The 27,403-nt window shown below is 41.7% G+C and overlaps 1 protein-coding gene across 9 annotated transcripts in view; it reads right to left on the reverse strand.

The window, feature by feature from the left end:
• Positions 1-27,403, reverse strand: part of ryr2a (ryanodine receptor 2a (cardiac)) — a 192,747-nt gene that overhangs the window by 2,494 nt on the left and 162,850 nt on the right. For 8 of the 9 annotated variants that reach the window (XM_071462590.1, XM_071462589.1, XM_071462592.1 and 5 more), the window contains 20 exons: positions 27,126-27,280; positions 25,733-25,948; positions 25,309-25,581; positions 24,298-24,504; positions 23,874-24,188; positions 23,394-23,461; positions 22,156-22,306; positions 21,799-21,885; positions 19,096-19,365; positions 18,822-18,952; positions 18,116-18,158; positions 17,275-17,408; positions 16,741-16,801; positions 15,807-15,953; positions 13,530-13,664; positions 11,482-11,638; positions 10,050-10,114; positions 4,809-4,909; positions 3,674-3,725; positions 43-2,795 (listed from right to left, as the gene is read on the reverse strand). In XM_071462590.1, the coding sequence (XP_071318691.1) occupies positions 2,700-2,795; positions 3,674-3,725; positions 4,809-4,909; positions 10,050-10,114; positions 11,482-11,638; positions 13,530-13,664; positions 15,807-15,953; positions 16,741-16,801; positions 17,275-17,408; positions 18,116-18,158; positions 18,822-18,952; positions 19,096-19,365; positions 21,799-21,885; positions 22,156-22,306; positions 23,394-23,461; positions 23,874-24,188; positions 24,298-24,504; positions 25,309-25,581; positions 25,733-25,948; positions 27,126-27,280 (2,864 nt within the window). In that variant the 3' untranslated portion in view covers positions 43-2,699. Of the gene's footprint in view, positions 1-42; positions 2,796-3,673; positions 3,726-4,808; positions 4,910-10,049; positions 10,115-11,481; positions 11,639-13,440; positions 13,665-15,806; positions 15,954-16,740; positions 16,802-17,274; positions 17,409-18,115; positions 18,159-18,821; positions 18,953-19,095; positions 19,366-21,798; positions 21,886-22,155; positions 22,307-23,393; positions 23,462-23,873; positions 24,189-24,297; positions 24,505-25,308; positions 25,582-25,732; positions 25,949-27,125; positions 27,281-27,403 lie in introns of those variants that run through there. The other variant, XM_071462594.1, reaches the window with a different exon arrangement.

Raw genomic sequence — 27,403 nt, forward strand, 5'->3', positions numbered from 1 at the left:
ACACACACACACACACACACACACACACACACACACACACACACACACACACACACACACACACACACACACACACACACACACACACAGCTAAAGCTAACACAGTCTGATCCGGCAGCTCTGCAGTAAATCCTACCACAGGCTGCTGTTTACACAGAGAGGTGTTTATAAAATTTGTCCACCCATTCACATCAATGATGGTTGATTAAATATTAGAAATACCTCACAGTTCAACAGTAGCACAAACGCTACAATGATTACACAGGTGAATCAACGCATCATCACCTGGAACAGTTTCAACACAACCTGAACATTAGAACTTTGATGAAGGAGGAAGTATAACGGGCGCTCTTTCCCTTTTTGGGATTTTTGTTACATTTTTTAACTTGTTATGCCCTAACACAATTACGGCATTTTAACTACATCCATGGCTATGTGCGTGTGTGCCTGAAGAAAGCTTTCCTTTGTTCTTTAATTTATCACAGGTCTGCTGGATCAGACTGACTTAGATTAGCTATGTGGAACTGACTGGCAATTGAATGTATTTAGAGCCAGCCCAAAGAATTCAATGCTTTTGTTAAAAGGAAGAAGCCATCTTCACTTGACGAATGCCACAGTACTGGAGGTGTATTTACCACGAGTGCTACTAGTATTAGTCATGCCTTCTGTTGGTCCCCAGTGGCTGCTGTCATTTCAAACTGAACTCTACAAGGCAACTTAAAGATCATCTGACAGTACTGTGTAATACAACTGAATGAAATAATACAGAGTTGTAATTTTTTAAAATTGTAATTCAGAAATTTGAAATTCATATAGCTATAAAGCAAGCCCAACTGAAATCTAAAGCCATTTCAAATGCGAATATTTCTACTCAGGTCACACCGGTCATTTTATGTCTCCAGTGACAAAGTCCTAAGGACATGTCTCTCTCCATTTATATTTCTACTTTCCTCTAGTGCTCCCACATGGCATATTTCTCTCTTTTTTAAACACCCCATCTCCCAGCTCCACATGTTATCCTCACGTCTTTACATTTATTTTAAGCTATCCAACCTTCCTCTCCCCTCCTCCAGTGTGCATAGCTCATTCCTGGCTTAGTAAGGCACTGTATCCTTCCCGTCTCCCCTTCTTTCATCCACTCATCTGTCATCTGTCTACAGTCTGCCCTTGCTGTGCATTCCCACTGCAGAGTTACTCTACTGACTATTTATCTTAGCTAACAAGCATGTACAAACTTTGTATCCAGCTTCATAGGGATCAATTCCTTTTTGCTGCTTTGGTATTGCTTTACATAAAACTACATCATTTGATTAACAGATGTACTGAGCAAGCCCTAGTGGAGTAGCATTCATTACAATAAAAAAAGACAGTCTGAAGTCCCACCAGTGGCATGTGTGTCTTCCACACCATGCTGAAGAGCTGGACAGAACAAACTTCTTGTTCTTGTCTGGATGGTGGCATTAGATGACCGGTAGCTGTCCACATATATAAGTCTAAACAAGAGTGCTGGACTGGAGCTCCAAAAGATGCCAATAATGTATTTAACCATTCTGAAAGCTTAGTTTAGGGGACATATTTATTTCTCTTATCTTTGAAACAAAAGATGTTAATAACTGGCGAGATAATGGAGGATTGTGACTTGTAGATGTCCGTACTATGGCTGAGTTTCCAGGTCACTCAGCTCTTCTGGAACGAAATAGACTTGCTGATCATGTTGCTAACAAATATGAACACTTACTTGAAAAGCCCTTCACACACAGTGTTGGCATGTACAGGTGTGGACTCAGTATTAAAATCTGTAATCTGTACTTAAATTCAGTCCATTACAATAGGCCAATTTGTAAGGATCAGATTGTTCAGACTTTGTTGACACTGTGTCACAGGTGGTTGATTCAACTCTGTGGTAGTTTAGGAGACTGTAGTTTAGTGGTTGATTAGATTATTATGTAGAGGAACCTTATATCTTCCAACTATGTAGCACAAACTAAAAAGCCTACAAACAGTTACCTTAGAGTTGAATCAAGTCGGCTCTTTGTAGATAAGGATTTGTCTTGATCACTGACCATGGAAGATTTTTAAGAGGTCAGATTTATTGCAGAGCTCTTGTGTTGGATTACAGTGTCCACCCCTTGTACCTACATACAACGTGCACTGTGCACATGAAAAGTCGTAAACATCATTGTAATGTTTTCTGTGTCCATCACTGTCCTGTAAGTCTTTCAGGAAGTACTCTCTCTTTATCTTCCATCCACTCTCCTCCTCTGTCCATCTTTGGGTTCTTCCTTTTTCCCTTTTTTACATTATTCCTTTGTATTTTTTGCTTGTTACTGTGAATGGAGAATAAGTTAAAGCAAAGTAGTCCTCATCTGAGCCAAAAACCTAAAGTACAGCATTTAATCTGATATTTTCTCTGTACAAAGTCTTAGAAGCATTCCAAACATGGTGTGCTGGAAGTGAGGGGCAGAGCTGGCAGAGTTGACTGTCTGGATGAGGAATAGCTGGGTGGAAGGCTTAGGGTGGGGCCTGTAGAGGAGGCTGGAGATGTAGTTCCTCCTGTACTGGAAAGTGGAGCAGAGTGTAGACACTGTCGACCCCTCAGAGAGCAGTATGAAAGGTCTACAGGGGGAAGTAGAGGGAAGGTAGAGTGCCTTGGACAGGTGGCGATGTGAAAGGGAAGAGTCTGTTGCTCTAAGAACAGATCAGTTAAGCTGATCCTCGTACTGTTTCCGGAAACAGTCACCAGCAGGAAAAAACTCCCAGCAACGCTCCTGGTACATCTTCCATACGTAAGACTCCTTAAAGACAGACGGATGAGAGGAAGGAGGGAGGGTTTAAATGACATATGATATGTTTATGCATGTATTTGACTTATCAATACTGTCCACTACTGAGGTTGGTAACGACAGCAGTGCTTCAAATACTGAACCACAAATGGCCTCAGTAAGCTTCAAACAAGGTCATGTAACCTGAAGGCAGGCCTTAAAAGCCTGCCATCATGAAGAGAGCAAGATATGAGGAATCAAATGGAGGCAACAGCTCAAACTCTCTCTTTTTCTCTCCTCAAAGATCCTGTTTCCTGTTTCATTTCAAGTGTTTTGTATGCAGATAAAATCCAGAGGAGATTTAAGACATTTTCATTTAAACTCAGTCACAGTTCTGTATCTGTGTTGGTCACATCAGTTTGTTATATCTGTCTGTTCTCGGCTACATGTACATCAAAGTAGTCCTCCTCCAGTCCTAAATAAAAGAAGGAAAACTACTTCTCCACTTTGGCTAACATTAGCTAACAACTCTCCATTAGCTAACACAAACACATCAAATTTATCAACTACAAGTCAGACAAAGGTTGAATTATCTTCAGGCCTCTAGTCTCTCTCTCCTACAAGATCCTTCACTGATTGAACTAATCAGAATATTTTTAAAATCCATTTTCATTTTAAATGCTGATAATTTACATTTATAAGGCCCAACAACCCATAATTGTTGTTATGTTGAAGAATAGAAGTTGCAGGTTTTACAGTTCAGTTATAGGATCTGACAAGAACTTAGTCAGAAGCATACTGAGGCTTTAACTGCACTGATCAGAACCAGTGGAGGAAAGTTTGAAGCTGAGCTGTACTAACCTCATTACACTGTTCACTTACTGAGACCAAAGGGAAATGAGCTGGTTTACCTGGCCTGTGTGCTCTGTTTCATCTTTGTTAATGAGATACATCACAAAGAATCTGAAAGACACACAGACATGCATTAGAAAAACATACCTACCAACTTTATCTCACATACACCCACATGCATAAACAAAAACTAATGCCGCCTGATGTTAAATACAATGTGACCCTATCGTATTCAGCATCAACACTGAAGCTCGAAGCTCTGAAGTTGTTTGAAGGAGTCATTTACCTTAATTTGGGAAAAACAAGAATTACACAAAACATTTCTGATATTATCATCTTCAACTGATCTGAATTCTAAAATGCAATGCTCAAAATATAATCCTAAACTGAAGAAATCCTAAACCTTAAAGCAACACTTTCTTTTTACTTTGAATCACATTTCTTAAATGGGGAGGACAAAAAATTCCCACTAAGTTTTGGAGGTTTTCTTTAATGCATCTACCAGTCTACCTGTCTCAAAGTAAGATTTCAGCCATCTCCAGAATCCCACATCTGAAAAATCTTTCCACCCGAAATGAAATTACACAAGTTTTCTTACAATAACAGCAACACAAACATTAGCACATGGAAGAGTGGCCACATATAGCAATTTCTCCTGCAGGTTCTTTTCCAGGGGACCAGGAACCTTATGAAGAGCTCAGAGTTGTGACCAGAGGAACTGGGGGCTAAAAATAGTTGTTGTTCAAAGGACAAGATGAAGAGAGAGAGCGTTACAGAGACGGAACTGCAGAAGAGAATGAGCGAGACGGAGCTGTAATTAAAGAGCAAAGTGAATGAAGGAGAAAAACAAAACTTATTTTTTATGTGTTTTCATGTTGGTTACGTTATAAAGCAGAAATCAATAACCAGCAGGTTGACATTCTTCAGTTTTCACTGTCAACGTTACACACAGTAAATACAAAGAGGATCATCATGAGTCTGTGTTTCTGGCGTCCTCAGATGTAAAAAATACCAGGGACTAGTTTACTTCATCTCCATAGTTCCTGGAACTTTTTGGACCTAAAAGGCAACTAGTGGTGATGCTAGTGGGGGGGCAGCACCATTATCCTGCATTTCATGGGCAATGGAATGGCAACTGTAATTCAGCACTGATTGGCACAAGAACGAACATACACTCACTCCAGTCGTACTCACAGGTAGTTGGCTAAGTTGTGCTCCTGTAGCGTGTGCGTTTCAAAGCCATGTGGCACTGTGTCAAAGTAGTCGTTACCTATTCCACAGATAAAACATTTGGTCTGAAAGAGAAGCATAGAAATTTTGGGTGATTGTGTTGATACGAAACATTTACCTGTCAGTTTCTATTTGTGATTCTTACTGCCCTGCTGGGAGACAGAAATTAGCAGCTTGCATTTGGACATCATGCAGATTTGCTGAGTAATTTGGGAGATTTGTGTGTGATATCCTTTTATTACAGACCGATTCGATACGAATCGATTCCATACAGTGTAAGAACGATAACCGGGTTACAGGCCGGAGTCAGTTATAGTTTGAACCCGCTGACACAATGAAGGTCAATAAATATATAAAATAAAAAGGCGGTTGTTGTGAGCGGATGACAGGCTGGTGAACTGCAGTCAGGATGAGACACTGCTGGCACACAAATCACAGAAACTATCATAGAAGCTAAATGACTTAAAATAAAATACCTGAAGAAAACTTACGGAGGAAGTTATGAAAAATCATATCGGCGTCTTAGTGAATCCAGTTATGCGGCGAATATATCGATTAAAAACAAAAAGTGTAAGAAGTGACGAATAAATGGGGCAAAAAAAAACACAAAATCAATGTACCTTGATGTGTGTAGAAGAAAACTCGCCTTTGTGCCGTTTATTCACTTTTCACACTAACTTGTTCTCGTCCTGACGAGGCTAGCAGTAACCTAGCAACCATGCTCGTTCCCGAGACACAGCGGGACCGCGGATAGAGTGCACGTACACAGTTGTGACGTCACTCAGAGAAAAAAGACTTTTCAGAATCAGAATCAGAATCAGAATCAGTTTTATTGCCAAGTATGTTTTCACATACAAGGAATTTTTTCTGGTGATTGGTGCAATTGATCAGCAACAGTGGGGCTCTCTAGCCTTGTTGATGAGGCTAATAGCAGATGGGAAGAAGCTATTTTTGCGGCGAGAGGTTTTGGTCCTGAAGGACCACAGCCTCCTGCCAGAGGGGAGTGTCTCAAAGAGTTTGTGTCCAGGGTGGGAGGAGTCAGATACAATCTTCCCTGCACGCCTCAGAGTCCTTGAGGCGTACAGGTCCTGGAGGGACGGAAGATTGCAGCCAATCACCTTCTCAGCAGAGTGGATGATACGCTGCAGTCTGTTATTGTCCCTCTCCGTGGCAGCAGCGTACCAGATGGTGATGGAGGAGGTGAGGATGGACTCAATGATGGAGGTGTAGAAGTTCACCATCATAGTCCTTGGCAGGTTGAACTTCTTCAATTGCCTCAGGAAATACATCCTCTGCTGAGCTTTTTTGATGAGGGAGCTGATGTTTAGCTCCCATTTGAGATCCTGTGTGATGGTGGTTCCCAAGAAGCGAAAATGCTCCACGGTAGCCACGGGGGAGTCACACAGGGTGATGGGGGTGGGTGGGGCTGGGCTCTTCCTGAAGTCCACTATCATTTCCACTGTCTTCAGAGCGTTTAGCTCTAGGTTGTTCTGCCTGCACCAGGTCACCAGACGCTCAGTCTCCCACCTGTAGGCAGACTCATCGCCATCAGAGATGAGTCCAATGAGAGTGGTGTCGTCTGCAAACTTCAGGAGCTTGACAGACTGATGGCTGGAGGTGCAGGTGTTGGTGTACAGGGAGAAGAGCAGAGGAGAAAGAACGCAGCCTTGCGGGGATCCAGTGCTGATGGTCTGGGAGTCAGACACGTGCTTTCCTAGCTTCACGTGCTGCCTCCTGTCAGACAGGAAGTCGGTGATCCACCTGCAGGTGGAGTCAGGCACGCTCAGCTGGGAGAGCTTGTCCTGCAGCAGAGCCGGGATGATGGTGTTGAAGGCAGAGCTGAAGTCCACAAACAGGATCCTGGCATAGGTCCCTGAGGAGTCCAGGTGCTGGAGGATGAAGTGGAGAGCCATGTTGACGGCGTCGTCTACAGACCTGTTGGCTCTGTAGGCGAACTGCAGGGGGTCCAGGAGTGGGTCAGTGATGGATTTGAGGTGGGACAGGACAAGGCGCTCAAATGATTTCATGACCACAGAGGTCAGGGCAATGGGTCTGTAGTCATTTAGTCCTGTGGGCCTTGGTTTTTTGGGGACAGGGATGATGGTGGAGGATTTGAAGCAGGCTGGCACGTGGCAGGTCTCCAGTGAGGTGTTGAAGATGTCTGTGAACACTGGAGACAGCTGATCAGCACAGTGCTTCAGGGATGATGGAGAGACAGAGTCAGGACCGGCTGCTTTGCGGGGGTTCTGCTTCTTAAAAAGCCTGTTGACATCTCTCTCCAGGATAGAGAGAGACGTTCCTTTGGTAGGGGAGGAGGGGGGTTCTGATGTGGCTCTGATGTGGAGGTTAGTGTCAGGCTTGTCCCACTGTCTTTCAAAGCGGCAGTAGAACTCATTCAGATCGTTGGCCAGACGGAAGTCATTAATGGAGTGGGGGGGTTTAGGTTTGTAGTTTGTGATCTTTCTGAGCCCTTTCCAGACAGAAGCAGAGTCATTGGCTGAGAACTGGAGCTGAAGTTTCTCAGAGTACAGTCGTTTAGCTTCTCTCACCGCTTTGCTAAACCTGTACTTGGACTCTTTAAACTTGTCCCTGTCCCCACTCCTGAAAGCTTCCTCCTTTTGCCTCCTGAGCTGACTGAGCTTAGCTGTGAACCAGGGTTTGTCATTGTTATAACTCACCCTGGTGCGTGATGGGATACAGCAGTCCTCACAGAAGCTGATGTATGACGTCACAGCCTCTGTGAACTCATCCAGACTGTTGGAAGCAGTCCTGAACACCTCCCAGTCAGTGCAGTCCAAACATGCCCGCAGATCCTCTATGGCTTCACTGCTCCACTGCTTCGATGTCCTCGCAACAGGTTTACACAGTTTTAGTTTCTGCCTGTATGTGGGAATCAGGTGGACCATGACATGGTCAGAGTGGCCCAGTGCAGCCCGGGGGACGGCGTGATAAGCACCACTGATTGTGGTGTAACAGTGGTCCAGAGTGTTCCCCTCTCTGGTCGGGCAATTAACAAACTGTCTGTATTTGGGCAGTTCATGACTGAGGTTCCCTTTGTTAAAGTCACCAAGGACAATAACTACGGAGTCCGGGTAGGTCTGCTCCACACACAGTATCTGATCGGCGAGCGCCCGCTGTGCCTCCTGCACGTTGGCCTGTGGTGGGATGTAAACACTGGGCTTTCTGGGCTTTTTCTGAGCTTTGAAAAACTTTTACACAGATTAAAACCCCATGCCTTAAAAATATACATTAGAAAGATTGATATTCGGCTGTGTGCACAGCTGTTAAAAGTTTTACAGGCCTCTCTTTTACTATTACCGTCTATGGGAAAAATGCTTTTTGGGGCGCAGGGGGACTTTTCGCTGCAATACCACGAGTGGCCACTGGAAGAAATTGGCTGCAAGGCTGAGCGGCGGCGCCGTGTCCAGTAGTGGTGTGCAATACTGCATATTTTGGTATCAATCCGATACCAAGTAAATACGGGCCAGTATCGCCGATACCAATACCGATACCGATACTTTTCAATAAATAAGGTGGATGCGTCATTGAATTGCTAAATCTCAATTAATTTTCATGACCTTAAGTGTTTTTTGTGATGTTTCCTTTTTTATCATTAAATAGTTAAAACCCAGGACAGAATTAGGACAAAGTTTATAACTAAATAGAAAATGCTTTATTATCAAATTTTTTTCAGAAAAATCTTAAATAAAAAGTGCACGCAAACCAGTAAACAAATTAAAACAAACAGGTACTGTTGAGAAACTATTATACAAAAATTTAATTAAAATTCTCAACAACAAAAACAACAACTGGTGAAAATGTAAATAATGTAAAACAACTTAACAACCCCCATAGCCCTTAGTTAGTCTGTGCAGAAGAAAGGTTTTGGTTACAGGTTTTTGTTCAAGAACAGTATCATATTGACATTTTTTTGCTTTTAATGCACTTTGTCTGTGACTCACTAACTGCCCTGCTTTTGAAAAAATCCTCTCAGCTGGCACTGATGTTGCAACCACTGCCAGGTATTTTTTGGCAAGTTTGCTCAGAGAGGGGAATGTTTGTTCATGGTTTTTCCAACAAAGTAGTGGATCTTGATCCCGAGGAATTGGCCTTTCCTCAGTGTACCTGTGCATCTCAATTAGGGCATCAGTGCCAGTTGTGCACATTTCAGTGGGATAAATGTATTACATCAAGGTCTTAGCATAATTTATACTTTTTGAGTTGGCTCAAGTAATAAATAACAGTCTCACTTTGTTACTTTGAACACTATAACCTGCCTGGATATTTTCTGCCATGCTGAAAGGCCTCTGCCAATGACCTCTGCCTCTGGACTGGGGGTCTTGCAGCAGGGCCAGGGGGTGGGGGATTTCTCTCCTCCTCTCTCCGTTTGTGTAGCTCCATGTTTTCTTTTGGATGTTTTTTTTATATGTTTATATAAATTGGTAGTGTTTCCACTATACCTGACTAGCTTTTTACAAATCCCATATTTTGCTGTTGTCTCGTTTTGGGCTTGAAAATACAGCCACACCTCCTCTTCCTCTCTGCCATTCTTCTGTTGTATTTTCTCTGTGCGTGCTGATGAACCTGAGCCGGAAACTTGTTTGTTTGTTTGTTTGTTTGCTTTGCGCATCTAAGTCACGTCATCTAAACACAAGAGGGGAGGGGGAGCACAGTGTGCCTGCTCTGCGATGACACCGGAGCGGCGAGTCCGGCGACCTGGCTGTTTCCTCTTTGCCGAAACCGCAGCATTGCAAACAAGAGCGGAACTTAAAGTAAAGAATCGATCTCACCAGGCTAGTATCGATCCGATACCGACTTGGTATCGATACTATCGATATTTGGATCGATCCGCCCACCACTAGTATCCAGGTCTTATAATACACCCATGGTCGTCCCTTGTTTATCACTCATGCTAATACCAGCTAGCCAGCTACGGAGTTTCGCGGGCAGCCTCAGCTCTCGCTCTCAGACCTGGCGCGTGTGTAATGCTAATGCCGCCAAACGATTCAAAGTCTTGCGATACCCGATCCATGACTCTATAACCGATTCATCTAGGAATTCATTGATAATTCGTATCGATTGAGGAGGCTGCTACCGATGCAGCCGTATCTCTCACTTGTTGAATCGAATATCCGGTCGCATCGGTTTATCGTTCACAACCCTACTGTGTAACAATACATTGTGTGTATGAGTGTATGCTTTCACCTCCATGTCTTCTTTAACTTGCTCCTGCTGGTCCCTCAGCTCTCCAAATGCATCAATGATCAAGCCTAGAAATTCAAAGGGCACAGGCAGTGAACGGGTGATACCACCTGGGCCACCTGGTTTTACTGAACTCTCTTCCTCAACACTGCACCACAACCACCTAGAAACCTTTTAATAGTACTGGCTCTATATGAGTTTCTCTTGCTATTCAGGAAAGAGGCTTTAAGTTATTTTTTATTTTCATATTAATGATCACAACTTTATTTGTTTATATGAACCAAGATGGAATATCACATTCGGCTGGTCAATCTGGTCTATAGCCCCAGGATATATCATAGCAGGAAAAACACTTTCATACATTTCGTTGTACTAGGGTCATTATGCATGCTGGTCCACTGGCTGGAGTTACTGTGAGGAACAAAGCCATCATTAGTGTTACTATTCACACCAGTGCTTTTCCAGTTTGACAAGTCAAACTGTGGCTGCAGAATTACGGCCCGATCTTTTTAAAAGGCATGTTTGAAGATATGTGAACATACTCTATATTAATAGAGCAATCTATAATAATTGGTCTCATATAAAAAGTTCAATCACCCGGTTAGAAATTCTTAGAGTGGGATATACATCCACATATCCTCCCTCATTAAGGAATCCAGAACTAAGCCTATGCAAATATTTTTAATTTCAAAATTTAAACTGCTTCTTACAAGATGTCTCCTACACCGCTGAGACCATTCTAAATGTACATGAGTGTGATGCAGGTTCCACTTTAGACCAAGATTGGCTTTCAAAAGCCTTAAACTTAAACAATCACAGAAAAACGTTGTTTTCGAAGGCTGTTTTTAAATGCTTCTGTTAGAGAAGATCAAACATCCAAGAGAGGTGATTCTGACCAACACACATTTTTGAGTGGGGCGGGAACATGACATTGTATTTGGAATGGGGCATACAGTTTGTTTTTTGTCTGGCAATGACGAAGATAACTGACTCCTGGATACCATCACATTTTGCTGGAAAATGGAATCAAGTGTAGCTCTACCAGTAAGTAGTAGAGGCTTCATTTAATCAGGGCAATTAGTGAGTATTGGCCCATAATATGAAATGAAAAACAATTCCATGCTGTCAAGAGTATAAAAACAATAATCTGCTCTCACTCAAGCATTTGTAGAAAACAACTACACAGAGGCAAAACTTTCTGTGTGTTGTTTATGGGATGTAAGTATTGTTGAAAAAAGTACAGATACAGTCATTTACTCTCTTCTTGGTTCTGTCTTATGGGCTCTGTCTTCTCACATCTAAGCTTGAGATCACAATCAAGTCTCAGATGTCTGACCTTCTGGACATCATTAAAAAAACAGCTATTTCTGAGGGCTTGAACCCTTCAGTACAGTACATGCAGTGTGTGTGAGCGTGTGTCTGTGGGATCACTCACCCTGGATGATAGCCAGGAGGATTACAATGACAAAGAAGAAGAAGGTGATGTCAAAGATGATGCGATAGATCTCATACTCATCACCTGCTGGGTCTTCAATCTGGTCACCGATCCCTCCACCTGCTCTCACACCTACATACATGTGAAACATGTAGCACTGGGGGAGAGGGCAAGGGACACACAGGAAGTGAGGGCATAGGGGGTCAATGTCAAATCACACAAGTGAGACAACATTTGGAGTGCATGTTTCTACAAAGATAATTTGTAATATAACTACCATAAACTGAGCAACAATGTACAAAAACATTTTAAATCAGTTTAAAATCAAGTTCAATGACAGAGAAGTAGTCAGTGTGAGTGGGAAAACTGGACAGAAAATAAAAAAGATAGACAAAGACTTAAAATGTTAATTACACATCCTCTATACTGCACATAGAGAGAAGAAGACATAGAGTAACTGTGCTACAGAGGAGAAAGGGTAGAAGACAGGGAAAGCCCAATAGATATGAAGAAAGATTAAGAGAGAAACAAGTGAACAGAAAAGGAGAGATCAGCTCAGATCCTCTCATCCTGCTGTGTGTATTATTGTAAGGGAGGAGAGGAAAAAGAAAAACCTCCCCAGGGCAGTGGCCCTTCATCAGTCTATCCCTCCATCCCACAAAGCCCCTGTCACCTCTGTGTGGACCAGGCAGAGCTGCCACCTCTGGCCCTTAATAGGAAACGAAAGTACTCTATGGAATGCTATGGGTGGTTGACTACAGGGGATTAGAGTGTGTGTGTCCTGAAATTTCCGGGTGACAGAAGCCCTCTCCCCCTCCCTGCCCTAGAAAACCCACACCAAAGAGCCCTTATATAGTATTTCTTTCAGAAGGCTTGGCAGCAGGAACAGCACCATCACAGTTGTAATTCATTGTCTTCACCTGTGTCCTCCCGCCATCACTGTAAAGATGTTCCTACAAATCTGATTTATATGACACATAGTTACCTAGGTGATTCTACCTGCTAACATGCAGATGTAAAGGGTTACACCACCAGAGTTTAGAAGCAGCATAAACCTGCTATCACTGTATCATGACCTGTATCATGAGGTGAGATTAATGAGTCACCAGCCATCTTTGGGTGAAACTCCAGTTTCACGAAGCTGGTCCACTTTTAACCGGCAGGAATCTAAGTAGCAGATTATGCTGTGTTCCGTAGCTCACAAGCTCCATTATCATGAGACCCTTATAACACCCATGTTTCCAGTTTTCATCTTCCAGTCCAGATCCCATTATCCAGCACCAGTATATCATTAATATAGGTACACAATATAACCCAAAGTTAATCTTGAAATGCATTATGTAAATAGCCTCAGGTTGGTCGCATGAAACTCATTTTTGTTGTCATACAGACTGTTGCTATTCTTGTAAAACTAACAGATGCCTGGAAAAGAAACTGACCATGTAATCCTACAGCAGCTCAGCTGGAGCAGAGAAAAGCCTAAGGGTGAACACCATCAGACTGAAGCTCTGACCCATGACTTTCTCTCCATAAATGGAGCTGGACCCTCTTTACAGACTGGCTCTGCAGGATACTACTTAAAATGAGAGAGGGTTCACTGAAATGATCAGGCAGAACAGCAGTGAGCCAGTGGTCAAAGCACTGAAGCTAACACTTAACCATGTAAATAACAAAAAATGTACATGTCTTCCTTAAATTTAATCTTAAAATTATCTTCTTAAAAGGTCACTAGGAATGAGATGTGATGAGATGCCTGAGAACAGGCCCACATCTCAGTGCTTCTCCCCAACACCACTGTGTGTTACTAGTGCCCCCTCCATATCTATTCATGTATCAGCTGCTCTTTCCTGAGACAACCACCACTACTACATCCTTTATCCATTAGTCATTACAAGATTATCAATGATATTAGTTCACCTAATCTCTCTGATGCTGTCACTATGCACATGTAACACTAACCTGATTGCAGGGGGTGGGGTGGTGGTGGGTGTGGGGGTTGATTTGCACTTTGCGTCAAGAACGTTGGCCAAGACAGTCCTCATACTCACTGTCAGCATGTCGTCACACTTCATGTCTGGCAGTTCTCCATCTTCACTCTTGTTGTAGAACTTCCTGAAGAAGTTGAAGGCCACAACTGTGTAAAGGTAGACCACCACTGCTAACAGCCCAACTGTTAACACCAGCTGAAATACAGAAGCAGAGACAAGGACTCTGAATAAACCTGACCAGTACAGCAGTCCTCATTTGACAACAAAAATGACATCTAGCTTTTTTTGTTCAAGGTCTCCACTTTACAAGTGACAGATGTCAGACAGTTCAGTAATAATGTGTCAAGTGTTTTGTGTGATGGTTGATCCTCTCAAGCTTTCAAAAAGAAAAAAAAAACAACACACAAAACAGGAGGATGAAATGTTAAACATTTCTGCAGTGATGTAATATTTGGGTTTGGTGATAATATTCTCTGGCTAAGTGGTTGCTTCTTGTAAACCACTTGTGTGTCTGTTATTCCTTAATTATTTACAATGAATCATTCATTCATTTTAATTAATTTCCCACTTTCACTTTATGACATGGCTAATTCACTGAAAGTGAAATTAGTCTTTCTTTCTAACATATGAATAAATTAAGGATGTCAAACGATTCATTTCTTCTTAATCGCTATTAATCGCTGAATTTCAATAGTTATTTGCATGTTTTAACACAAAATTAAAATTTTATTATTTTGCATTTCAGAACTGATTTCTCTTGCTTGACAACACATAACCATCAGTCTGTCTGAACTACAAGCTAACGTTAGCATGTCTGACGGGTAATTATGAAGATGTCTGATAATTTATTTATCCGTCGACGAGCTCTGAGTAAGTTATATTTTTATTTTCCAACTATAGATATGATATGATATGACTTGTCATGAAGTATCTTGCTCCGCCATGTAAAATATTTGCAGGAAGTTTCTGCGGCAGTTTGACAACAAGTAAGGGTGCGTCAAAGGGTCAAAATAGTAGCAGCCAAAGATTCTAGAACATAGCGCTCAAGAATCTTTGGTAACAGCACTAGTGATGGCGTAAATTACAGATTCTTTGACGGCACGCAATTAATACGATAAAAAAAAAAAAAAAAAAAAAAATTTTAAAAGTGTTATGCTGCTCGGTCCTTAATGTCAACGCGATTAACGCGTTAATACCGACAGCCCTATAATAAATAATTCGTTTGGATCCAGACTTTTATATTTTTGGATACTGCTAAGAATTTACATAATTGAATAATTGAAGTCATCCTGTGTTAACTGGAGGTCAGAGGAAAATGGTCACAGTTAGTCAACCTAGAAGTTAAGGAGCTTGGCACAGAAGCACTGCTACACTACAGGAGCAGAGCGGTGTCACTGTTATGACAGTATTAACACTTGTAAAGTTATTATAGTTAATATGTTTTTGCTGATTTGCACATCTGCAAAGCAAAATTTACGCTGTCTGTCCGATCCTTTCAAGCTCAAGATGCCATCATCAGGTCCCCCCACAGATGTTCTGTGGGTTTTAAGTCACCAGACATACTTCAGTTTTTCTCTCATCAGACCACATGATCTTTTTTCTCAAACAGGCTTAATCATTATGTCTTTACTCACAGTGGCTTCTGTCTGGCTTAAGGCCTGAACGATACAGTGCTGGTGAGATGGTTGTCCCTCCAGCAGGTTCTCCATCTCTGCAGAGGACTTCTGAAGCTCTGTTAGAGTGACCGTTGGCTTCTTGGTGACCTCCCTGACCAAGGCCCTTATTGCTCAGTTACTCAGTTGGCTGGACGGTCAACTCTAAACTTTTTTTATTACACAGTTATTGAGGCCACTGTGATCCTGGGAACACCCAGAGCTTTAGAAATTATTCTATACCATTGTCCTGATCTATGCCTCACCACAGTTTTCACAGAGGTCTACAGAGAGATGACTGTATTCATTGTTTGTTTTTTGTCCTAACATGCAGTATGAATTGTGGGACCTTATACACACAGGTGTGAGCCTTTCTAAACTATGTCCAATCAATGCACTTTGTCACAGGTGGTCAAGTTCTAGATGCATCTTAAGGACAATTAAAGCAAACAGGAAGCACTGACCACAGTTTGGAGCCAGAGCAAAGGGTCTGAATACTTTGATAAATGAGAGATTTCAGTTTCTTATTTTTAATACAATTACCACAATTTCCAGAGCCATGTTTTCACTTGGTCATTGTGGAATACAGAGTGTAGACTGATGAGCAAAAATTTTATGTATTTACAATAAAATCTAAAAACGTGAAGGGGAGTGAAAACTGTCAGAAGCCACTGTAGTTGTTTACCTGTTTGCCATTGTGTGTGACTGAGGACAGGATGGTGCGCAGTGTCTTAAAACCCATGGCAATGTCCAGAAGATGGGCAGCAAAGAAGAAGTTGTTATAGTGACCCAGGATGGACATGGTCATATACCAGGCCAGATACAGGAAGGACTGCAGGGAGAGGGAGAGAGAGCTTAGTCAAGGTACTATAGTGACTAATGCAGTGAGTGTGTGAGTGCTGAGAAAGGGACCTGAATGAACACTGAATCAGGTTTTGCTTGCTGTAATCATTCCTCCTGTTCATACATGACATTAATAGATCCCGTGCAAAAACACATTTCAACTGTGTCTGAAGTTTGAGGCTTCAGCAGTTTGAGTACGATCAAGTTCTAAAGGTAGAGGACTTTTAGTACAGAATACCGTCTTTGTGTTTCTTTCCCTCCACCACAGCTGGAGAAGGGATATCTGTTGAGTATCTTGTGTAGGAAAGACAAATTCACTGGGTACATCCAAAGACTGCACCTTTGGATGTGACTAACTTGACTTTTATAGCTCAGCCTCATATTAATTCATAAAGCCCCCCTCCCATCTTCCACTGGAAGAACATTAGGAAGTGATCTCTTATTGGCCAGTGTGAACAGGAGGAATGATTACACAAGCAAAAACTGGGCACTTGATTATCGACTTTAAATGATTCCACACTTTCATGAAGAGCTGAAACAAGTCGATACAAAATATATGATATTGTGTCACGGTATGAAATATGGTGATTTTAACTATTTTAAAATGGCTTAATGGAAAAACTGAATGTGAAGAGAAGTCTCACTACGACAGGTAATTAAATGAATGCAAAATGAATTCTGGGAAGCCTGTTGTTTCTGCACAGGAACTTCAACGGTGAATGCATGTGATGCAGCCAGACATTGCAGGTGAATTATTTATGTTTCTAAAAACTTACATTGTCTGTGAATACCACCCCCAGCTTCCAGATCTGGTACTTGACATCTATTGAGTTCAGCCTGTTAACAGAAGAGAAGGAGGTTTACAGAGGCTGATCATTTGTGCTCCCCTTTCCTCAATGGACTTTTTTGCCCTGAGTTAAGGTTCCAAAGCAGAGCTTTCTTTTAGGGTGGAAGAAAATCCATCAACTCGCATTCTCAATACTTGTGTGAAAATTTAGCCTGTGGTCCTTCTTCATATGTACAGTAAATAATGTAGAGTTTCATGTGTATTATAAACACTGGCCACCATAGAACCACTGAACCAGTTCATGTTACTACTTGTAAATTTGTGTATCCTCACAGGGGCACTACTTAAAATGAACAGATTTTTAAATTCATGCAGATACATTAATGTCAGTATGAAAATACATAATATCGACTAATGTATAGAAATACGTAAATAGAAAAAAATTCTCTCTCTCTCTCTCTCTCTCTCTCACACACACACACACTCACACTCACACACACACACACACACACACACTACTCACACAGCAGCCAGTGAGCTGTCCCTCCTGGGCTTCCTCTTTTTGTGAGCATCACTGAAGTCCAGTGCAGCCTTGTCCATTCCCAGCAGTTCACTGATGCGGTCATGGCCATAAAACTCCCCATATTTATCCATTACCTGAGGAAGAGCAGCATTTCTTCATGAAATACTTCAGCGGAACAGCATTTCATCAGCTTCTGTATTTCTTGAAGTTAAACTTAAGCTAGGCACGGACAGATGACAAGATGTTATGCTCCACAAGCACTGTTCTCAACAGCTGTCTGCAGGTTATCCACTGTGACTTAGTTTGATTTTTGTAAGAAAAACTGGAGAGTGCAGTCTAAGCTAATGATCCCACTGAGAGTCAAATGAGTGAAATTCACAATCACTGCACAGGAGGAAGAGGACCTCACTGAAATGTGGCAAAAATGGCCACAAAAAAAATTATAAATTGTAATAAGTGTACAGACACAGAGAGAGAGAGAGAGAGAGAGAGAGAGAGAGAGATTGGGAGTCAAAGTAAATCTGTGAGAGAGAGAGTTTAATGTGTTATTGTGTGTGACATACAATTATTTTGCAATCGTATATGACTGATTGGAGAGAAGAAAATTAGTAAAATCTCTGCAACCCACTTTCTAAATTGGTCAGGATCTTACGAATCCTGTAGTCTAAATAAAAACTATATATACACACTATAAAAAAATCTAAAATCATTGTAGCTAAATCTCAAACTTATGCTGCTCCACAGCTAAAAGAGCTTGATGAATAAACTCACTTGGGCTCTGACATGTGATTTCTAATGGCTGATGTGACATTAGCAGGCCTACACAAATGGTGACACCTACCTTCCTTTTCACAAACTTATCCCAGTAGTTGTTGGGGAAAGATCTGAAAATTAGAGGACAAAAGCCACATTAGTTACATAATCTTTAAAGGTGTATTATAAATATTTACCTGTAATGACCTGCAACAAGAGACCTGAGAAAAATATTCTCTCCCAATTTAAAATGCTTTTTCCCCCTGCACTGCAGTCCTTGTGCTAAGTAGAGTCAGCAGGGACAAAGACTGCTAAGTACAGTCAGCAGGGACAAGGACTGCAGTGCAGAGGGAAAAAGCATTTTAAACTGGGAGAGAATATTTTTCTCTCCCAGTTTGGAGGGCATGAAAACAGACATCCTTGCAGACATGCCTCCTCTATGATTCATGGTCAACCACTTCACACCTGCCAGTGATGCACTTCAGTTCCACAAGAAGGTCATTACATGAAGGATTTTCACGTTCAACCCTACAGGTGCCCCTTTCAACCAGTAGGTGTCACTCGTTTAAAAGTATTGACAAGAATGGGGAACCTCACCATCCACACAGACAAACCACTGCCACGAGGACCATAGGTTTTACTTCTGCTGGATAGTTTTTCTCAAACTGCATCTTATCTTTTTTCTACTTGTTCTTCACACATCTCTCAGTGATTTTTGTGTTTTCAATGGATATAAAACACAACCTACAAACTCATGTATACACACTCTCAAACAGACACACAGGGTCACTCACTGTGTGTTGATGACCAGTCTGTCCCACTGTCCCTTTATGTCATCTTCAGATGGTTGTTCTGTGATATAAAGGCCGTCAAATTCCAGCTTCCTGGCCACCTCCTTCTCACGCTTAAAGATCACCAGTGGCACCTACATCACACACACACACACACACACACACACACACAATATAGGAGTGTTATATACTGATATAGGATTTTAGACAAATACTAGATAAAGACTCCAGTATTTTTAAAATTATTTATGCTACATATTAATAGTCAGTATCCTGCCTTCAGACAGTAGTATCCAATGATACAGAAGAAGGAGATGACAGTGTGCAGGACGGCCAGGATCCGTAACATGGGCTCCATGTACCCACTGCTCTCCTCCAGCACAAAACGGACAGTGACAGGCTTCAGGGGCTCCCCGGTCTCATCTATCACCTCCTCCTTTGTCCCTGCTGCCTCTCCACCCAGTCCATCCCAGTGAACACTGCTGCCTGGTTGGCTGCTGGGGTACATCACTTCCCTTTCCTCCACCACAGATGAGGATGTAGACACCTGGTAGGGACAGTCCACAGCAGCACATCACTCAGCTTCTGTGCCAGTGCTCCCCACTGCTGGCAGCGCACTGATCCAAATCTTTGCATTGACTACAGACAAGTACCTCACACAACCCCATTTCAAATAACCCAAACTGTCACTTTTAGCTAATATGTTGTGACCCTGATGATGTAACCGATAACAAATTCTTAGACAGGATGTGATAAAAGCAATGCATGTGCATTCCAATAGTTTGGCTGTCCAGTAAAACATACAGTGGAGGAAATAATTATTTGATCCCTCGCTGATTTTGTAAGTTTGCCTACTGACAAAGAAACAAAGAGTCTATAATTTTAATGGTAGGTTTATTCAAATAGTGAGAGATAGAATATCAAAAAGAAAATCCAGGAAATCACTTTAAATAAAAGACATAAACAGACTTGCATTTTATTGAGTGAAATAAGTATTTGATCCCCAGGCAAAACATGGCTTAGTACTTGGTGGCAAAACTCTTGTTGGCAAGCACAGAGGTCAGACGTTTCTTGTAGTTAATTACCAGGTTTGTGCACATATCAGGAGGAATCTTGGTCCACTCCTCTTTGCAAATCATCTCCAAATCCTTAAGGTTTCGAGGCTGTCGCTTCGCAACTCGAAGCTTCAGCTCCCTCCACAGATTTTCTATGGGATTAAGGTCCGGAAACTGGCTAGGCCACTTCATTACCTTAATATGCTTCTTTTTGAGCCACTCCTTTGTTGCCTTGGCCGTATTTTTTGGGTCATTGTCGTGCTGGAAGACCCATCCACGACCCATTTTCAGTGCCCTGGCGGAGGGAAGGAGGTTGTCACTCAGGATTTTACGGTACATGGCCCCGTCCATCTTTCCATCAATGCGGTGAAGTCGTCCTGTCCCCTTAGCAGAGAAACACCCCCAAAGCATAATGTTTCCACCTCCATGCTTGACGGTGGGGATGGTGTTCTTGGGGTCATAGTCAGTATTTTTCTTCCTCCAAACACGGCGAGTCGAATTGATGCCAAAGAGCTCGATTTTGGTTTCATCTGACCACAGCACTTTCTCCCAAGACTTCTCTGTATCATTCAGGTGATCATTGGCAACTTCAGACGGGCCTATACATGTGCCTTCTTGAGCAGGGGACCTTGCAGGCACTGCAGGATTTTAATCCATTGCGGCATAGTGTGTTACTAATGGTTTTCTTGGTGACTGTGGTCCCAGCTGCCTTGAGATCATTAGCAAGCTCTTCCCGTGTAGTTCTTGGCTGATTTCTCACCTTCCTCATGATCAGTGATACGCCACGAGGTGAGATCTTGCGTGGAGCCCCAGAACGAGGTCGATTGATGGTCATTTTGTGTTTCTTCCATTTTCGAATAATTGCACCAACAGTTGTCTCTTTCTCACCCAGCTTCTTGCCTATGGTCTTGTAGCCCAATCCAGCCTCGTGCAGGTCTACAATCTTGTCCCTGATGTCCTTAGACAGCTCTTTGGTCTTGCACATGGTGGAGAGGTTGGAGTCTGATTTATTGCAAGGACAGGTGTCTTTTATACAGGTGACTGATTGACACAGGTGTCTTTGCTGCCGGTAACAAGTTTGTGTCTAAGGAGTAGGAGTATTTAACCAGTCTGTGGGAGCCAGAATTGTTAATGGTTGGCAGGGGATCAAATACTTATTTCACTCAATGAAATGCAAATCAATTTATATCTTTTATATAATGTGGTTTTCTGAATTTTCTTTTTGATATTGTCTCTCGTTGTAAAAAGGAACCTACTTTTAAAATTATAGACTGTTCGCTTCTATGTCAGTGGGCAAACTTACAAAATTAGTGAGGGATCAAATAATTATTTCCTCCACTGTACAACTTAAAGCATTTTTACAGATTGTTGGGTTGTTATACTGCACAGGGAGTGGACACAACTTTTTGAAGCTTGTGGGTTTGTTAGGACTTTATCCTAGAGGAGCTGATTGTTACTTTTTAAAAATGCTGTCCGTGTTTTGTGTTGTATTGTTTATTGCAATGTATTATTATTTTTTTTTAGCTGCACTTATTGATGTTGGGCACTGGCGAAAGCTGTAAACACACCACTGACATATTATCACCTTATAAAATTGACATTTGCATCTCCAACATACCATATTTGTGGTTACCCAGAGAAAGGAACAACATCTCTCTCCTTTGGTCTCTACCAACTCCCAAGGGAAATGCCTGGCTCCTTAGCTCCTAAATGCTCTACTATGTTCACCAGCTATAGCTAGCTATATATATTTAGAGAATATAGTCTCAGTGGGTTTACATTACAGGAGTTTTGTCATTGAAATCACTGATTAATGCAGCTTTAAAAATTTGAACCCCAAAAGACTTAATCTTTTCAGAAAGTGCTAACAATAAATGTTTCTGTTTCTTATCAAAAGCAACATCCCTGGTAGTCTCTACCATTACCTTGTAGAATAAGAGGATGAAGTTGATTGCAAAGGCAACAAACAGTGCCAACATCCTCATGTTGTAGAAGTTCCTGGCAAAGTAGTTCTGCAGAGGAGACAAAAAGAGGAGCTTCTAATGTGTTTCTGGGAGTTACAGACAGACAAACGTTATAAATCATCATACAAATCATCCCAGTTCTTTCAGTTATGTCACTGTATTAATATCACAGCTCTCCTCCTCACTTTTGTTGTCCACTCTGTGTGTGTAGTGATCATTTATTTAAACTTCTTGAATACAAAGATGGACTGGGCTGACAGACAGAGCTCACAACCAGGACTGAAAAATAAGTGAAAAGGACAGACAAGAGTCCTATACCAGTAGTTTCCTCTGGTAGGCTATGATCTTCTTCAAAAACGCAGACTCCTGCAGATCTGGCTCGTCAGACTTTGAGGTGTGATGCCTTCTAACTTTCTGCTTCATCTTCTCATTCTTCTGTTGTTTTTCTTGTTCCTCTACATGTCCAGCCCTGAAATCACAACACAAAATATTTATTTGTGTACAGCTATCACTCATTTAACAGTGTTTTGTAGATTTTAGAGGGCTACGGAAATGGACTAGCAGTTAGTCAAGTCTTGATTTTTAAAACACAAGTCTATAAACCAATGACAAATTATAAATGTGTGTATTCTATCATTTTTCATTTACATTACGTTTAACTCAACATGTTCCAACATCATTCCCTGTGATTATCATATTTCTTCATGAATAAATGAAAACTATACGACAGGATAAATGATAAACTAACTAACTAACAATCTTCTATAATTGGCCCAGTTGTCATGGAGAGAACTGATAACATAATCATATGAACTATGTATGGCGTTCATCTATTGATGAAAACCATAAGATGTGGCAGATGTCAAACTATTGCCTTCAAGTCAAGAAAGAATTTCCATGCTAAATATTTGAGATCCATATTCTTTGTTTTCTGGCAGGACCTGGTTCTATGATTTGCTCTGCCTCACCACACATACTTTCAGACATTATCATCAGTCTGTACTGCCTTTTGACAATCAGTTGATCAAAGTGTATCTTAGTGCCTGACTCTGGACAGAAAGCAGATACATCACACTGAGTTACCAGTATGAGCTTTTGGCTTTTCCTGCGTGGTGAGGTCTGTCTCTGCCTCTCTTCAGAGCCAGTGCTGTGTTAGCTCTGGCCTTGACTGTTAGATTTCTCCCCTTGTAATTAACAATTCTATAAGTAGTGATGTCCAGTTGTGTAATTATGGTGGTTGGACCACTGAGCAGGAAGTGGCAGTCATTTGAAACGCCCAATTGAGTAAGTGGGCCCAGCCACTGCAGTTTAACCTGAGCAGACACCATGTAGATAGAAGGCTGGGTCACGCAGCAGGGTATCCGCTCTGTGTTTGACTGAAAGTAGAATTTAGAGGCAGTTTAGGTCAGAAGTAGAGAATGGTGTCAGTAATGGCACAGCCTTATACTCACTGCAGGGCCTTCATTTCATATGTACTTTAATGTCTCCTCTGTCCATACACACTGTGTTGCAGTTACAATGCTTGTTCAGGTTACATTACAAAAATGTGTACATACTCTAATGTTTTCTCAGGTTCAGATGCAGTCTCTGGTGTTGCTTCCTTCTCCTCTGAGGAGCTCTTCGACTGAAACAGAAAACACAATCAGAAAAACCAGTCAGTTTGTGGACGAGTGTATTTTCGCTATGGTCAATGAGTGTATTTTTCATGGTCTAATGGCCCTGAAAACCTGTTTTCTAAGTCAGCTGCTTCTTCTGGCTTCTGACTGTTAGGATCTTAAATAAACACTAAATAAACACAATTTTCTTTAACGAAGTCAGCAACTGTTTTGATCCTTTGATATATTATTTTAATAGTTTTGAGAGACAAGTTCTACATGACATGAAGTTAATATTTGAGATCACTGATCCTTTGATTTGTCCATTATTTAAAACTGACTGGGTGGAAAACTGGAGGAAAGAAAAAGAATAAGGAAAAGAAAGACAGTTCTGATAAACAGTAATGTAGATGTTTGAACTACTTTACTTTTTCTTCTTACCTGATGCCTCCGTCTGAGCTCAGGTTGAGGTGCTGTGGGTGGGGTTGGAGGGGTTTGGGAGGCAACAGGAGAGTTGAGCAGTTCAGTCAGGCTGGCGTTGGGGTTATGGGGGGTGATCTTGTACTGACCCCCCTCCCTTCTTAAGTCCAGACCAAAAATGTCTGATAGCAGCTCGGTCTCACTGGTGTTGACTGCTAGGTCAGCCAGGTCCTCCTTCGGGGAGCTGCGGTCAGACAGTCTCTTCTCCCTGTCCTCCCCTTCCCCCCGCACCTCATCCTGGGTGGGGTCAGGCATGTTGGCCAGCAGCTCTGACACCTAGGGATGAAAGCAGTTTAGGTGTGTAGGAGCACCTCTTAATGTATTTACTTTTTTTTAATGACCTGTGGATAAACTGCTCTAGTCTTATAGAATTATCTACACTAACTTTTATGGTCTTGGCCCCCTCCACCAAACTGCCCCCCATGAAGGTGTTGTAGAAGATACGGCAAAATCCTCGTGCCACACTGAATGCCACATGGAGAAGGCCCAGCAAAACTGACCAGTACAAGGACACTAGGGTGGTCACCATGTCCTTCACTGTCATGTTCTTTATCTTCTTCATCTGCTTCTTTAAACTCTTCATAGACAGCACCTGAAACCATCAACAAACATGTTTACTCCAACAGGCAGAAATCTGCCACAACACTGCTGATGCCTGGTACAACCCATTACCAAGATGAATAGCTTACACCTCAGATTTTCTAGCTGACAAATTATCTGCTCAAAGGTGACAAAAGTTCTACAGATGAATCTCTTTAAATGAGTAATTATTCCCCTAAGTACAGTGCCTGTAGAAAAGCACACCCTAATACCATTCCTACTCACAGGCTGGAAGTAGTGTGTTGCTGCTTTGCCTGTTGGCTGCACTCCAAATCAATATTATAGGTAATGTTATATTTAATATGACTATAAAGATAAACAAAGCACAATATGTGAACAAATCACATCAGTGTGCCATGATCCTTTGATCATGGCACACTGATGACCATGATTTTTATGGGAATAGTACCAAATTCTGGAAAACGCACTTTTGTCTGAGAGTGAGATGAGATTATGGATATCAGTTTATATTAATTTATTACAGGGATGGAGTCAGGACATAGTTAGCCTGGCTAAGCATGAAGTCCAAAAAAATAGCTTAGAATAGTCCAAAGTTCAGAAATACACCTACCAACACCCCTATAGTTCTCTAGTTAACATATTTATCTTGTTTAATCTGTTCACAAACTGTAAAAATTACTATTCTTGATTTTCAGGGGAAATTTATGTGCTGAAACTATTTGTTGATGAATGATTCTCAATGCACTCAGATACTGACCAGACACTCACACAACTTGAGACTGGTACACTGTATCAATTTTTTTATTTCACTGTGTTGGGTGCAGTGTGCTCTCACCTTTATCAGCAGCATGATGTTATATCGCAGAGCCAACAGTGCCATGCAAACTGTGGTAACAGAGAAGAAGCCTATCTCCGGATTCTCCTCATCTGGTTTCTCACGCTCACTCTCCTCCTTCACAGCTGAACGCTCACCAGCATCAGACATCTGAGCTGCCAGCTGCATTTCAAAGATGGTGTCCTCACAGAAATTCACAAACAGCTCCATCTTCTCCTTCTCCCCTCCCTCATTAACCACATCAAAGATGAACTGACGCTTGGATTCTTTGACCTGGGTGGAAGGTAAATAAGTGTAAACAGGGAGCTAGGAAGAGATGCCTTGCCACTATTGAACACTGTAACCAAACTAAGTGGTTTCTCTGAGGTGACAAATCTCAAAAACAGATGTTATACTTATTGATTCATATGCTATATCCTCTTACCTGAGGTTTCTCCCACTGCGTTCGACTAGACTCGCTGATCTCAAAGTAGACCCTCTCAATGCGCTTGGCGCTGCCCATGATCTCGATCCGGCCCAGGTAGGGTTGGAAGTAGTTGAGGACACTCTCTGCCAGCTCCAAGAAAGTCTGAAGGCGGGTGTCATGAGGCATGTGCTCCGACAGGTTGGTCAGCAGAACCGCCACATTGAAGCCAATATCCTTTTGAATCACAGTTTAAAGTTTGTTTGTGTTTCTTATGAAGATAACATTTTTAGGATGTTGCTCACTGCATAACTTTAGCTCCACTTAACCTTCAAAATACTGTGATAATTGAAGGCCCTGAGGGATTTCTCAAAGAAAAAACACAGAATCAAATGATTTTACTCAGGTTTACTTTTCCAGGGTAAATATGGACTGTATCTTACAGGCTTTACACCTGGCCAGTGACAGGCAAGCCACATAGGTGTAGCACCTATCAACAATCAGAAAGCTTTTCATACTTGAAATTACTTTCAGCCACATAATGAGGCAGTTTCCAGTTGCTACAGTATGAAATTAAATACGAGAAAATTTAACCACAGTTTGCGTTCTGCTCTCTTTCCAGCGAGTGCTTAGGGACGAACCTCTTCAAAACACCACTTCAAATACAAATATATTAGAAATTACATGTTAACAACACTTAAACAGTCCCTCTTGTAGACCCCCTCAGTTACTCTCTTTTATCCTCAAGGTTGTGGCCAGGTTTCCCTTCTGTATGAAATGACTGTAGATACATCTTAAGAACAACACAAGATTTAAACTGATAGAATTTGAATGGATCATGCACACGTATGTAACTCTCTTCCTGGTACATCGTTTTGATCATAATAATCCTGATTTATGTTTTAAATGTGGCCTAGAAGATGGCACATTACTCACTGCATTTTGAGCTGCGCATATTAAGAGGTCAAACAAACTGTATCTGACATTGTAAATATTAGGTTGCCTGTCTGCCTGTCAGGTGCAAATAAAAAGAGTTATTTAATGCTCACTTCAGGCTAAACACTGTATTGCTGAAAGACCACTGAGGCACCTACAGCTGAACATTAAACTAATTCAGAGTTTTCTTAAAATATGGAGTCAGTTTATTAATTTTCTTGAAAGTCACCTATCACAAACCAAATTATAAGGGATGCCCGATGCTGGCTGTCCCATGCAGTGTGTGTGTGCCACATTAGAAGTGCAACAAATGGAGTGGCAGAAGAAAGAAAAACCAAAATGGTTCTCCTACTAAACCCCTCATGAGATGGTAAAATTTTCTAAACAGAGATTTTATTAATAGCCTTAAATCACTCTGAAGGACGTACATTTAAACAATTAAAAGCCCTTTGTAGCCTGTAAACATCAGGCCATTTACCTTGGCTGGCTCATGAAAGCGCTCCACAAATTCTTCATAGTCCAAGAGTTCATTCTCATCAGTCTCAGCACATGACAGCAGGAACTCCGTCTCAGACTGAGTGTAGTGTTTGTGGCTCTCCATGGCCTTATGGAAGTCCCTCTTGGAGATGACACCTGTCAGTGAATTTGTACATCGTCAGCTCTTGTCTTGATTGTTCTTTTTATATTCAAATGATGTAAATCCTGTTGATTCCTCAATGACAAACATGAAAAGAGAGCATATGTTTTCGAAGCCTT

The sequence above is a fragment of the Trachinotus anak genome, unplaced genomic scaffold (assembly GCF_046630095.1).
Source record: "Trachinotus anak isolate AG129_WGS33_773 ecotype Australia unplaced genomic scaffold, CSIRO_AGI_Tana_v1 ptg000025l, whole genome shotgun sequence".
Classification (NCBI taxonomy): domain Eukaryota; kingdom Metazoa; phylum Chordata; class Actinopteri; order Carangiformes; family Carangidae; genus Trachinotus; species Trachinotus anak.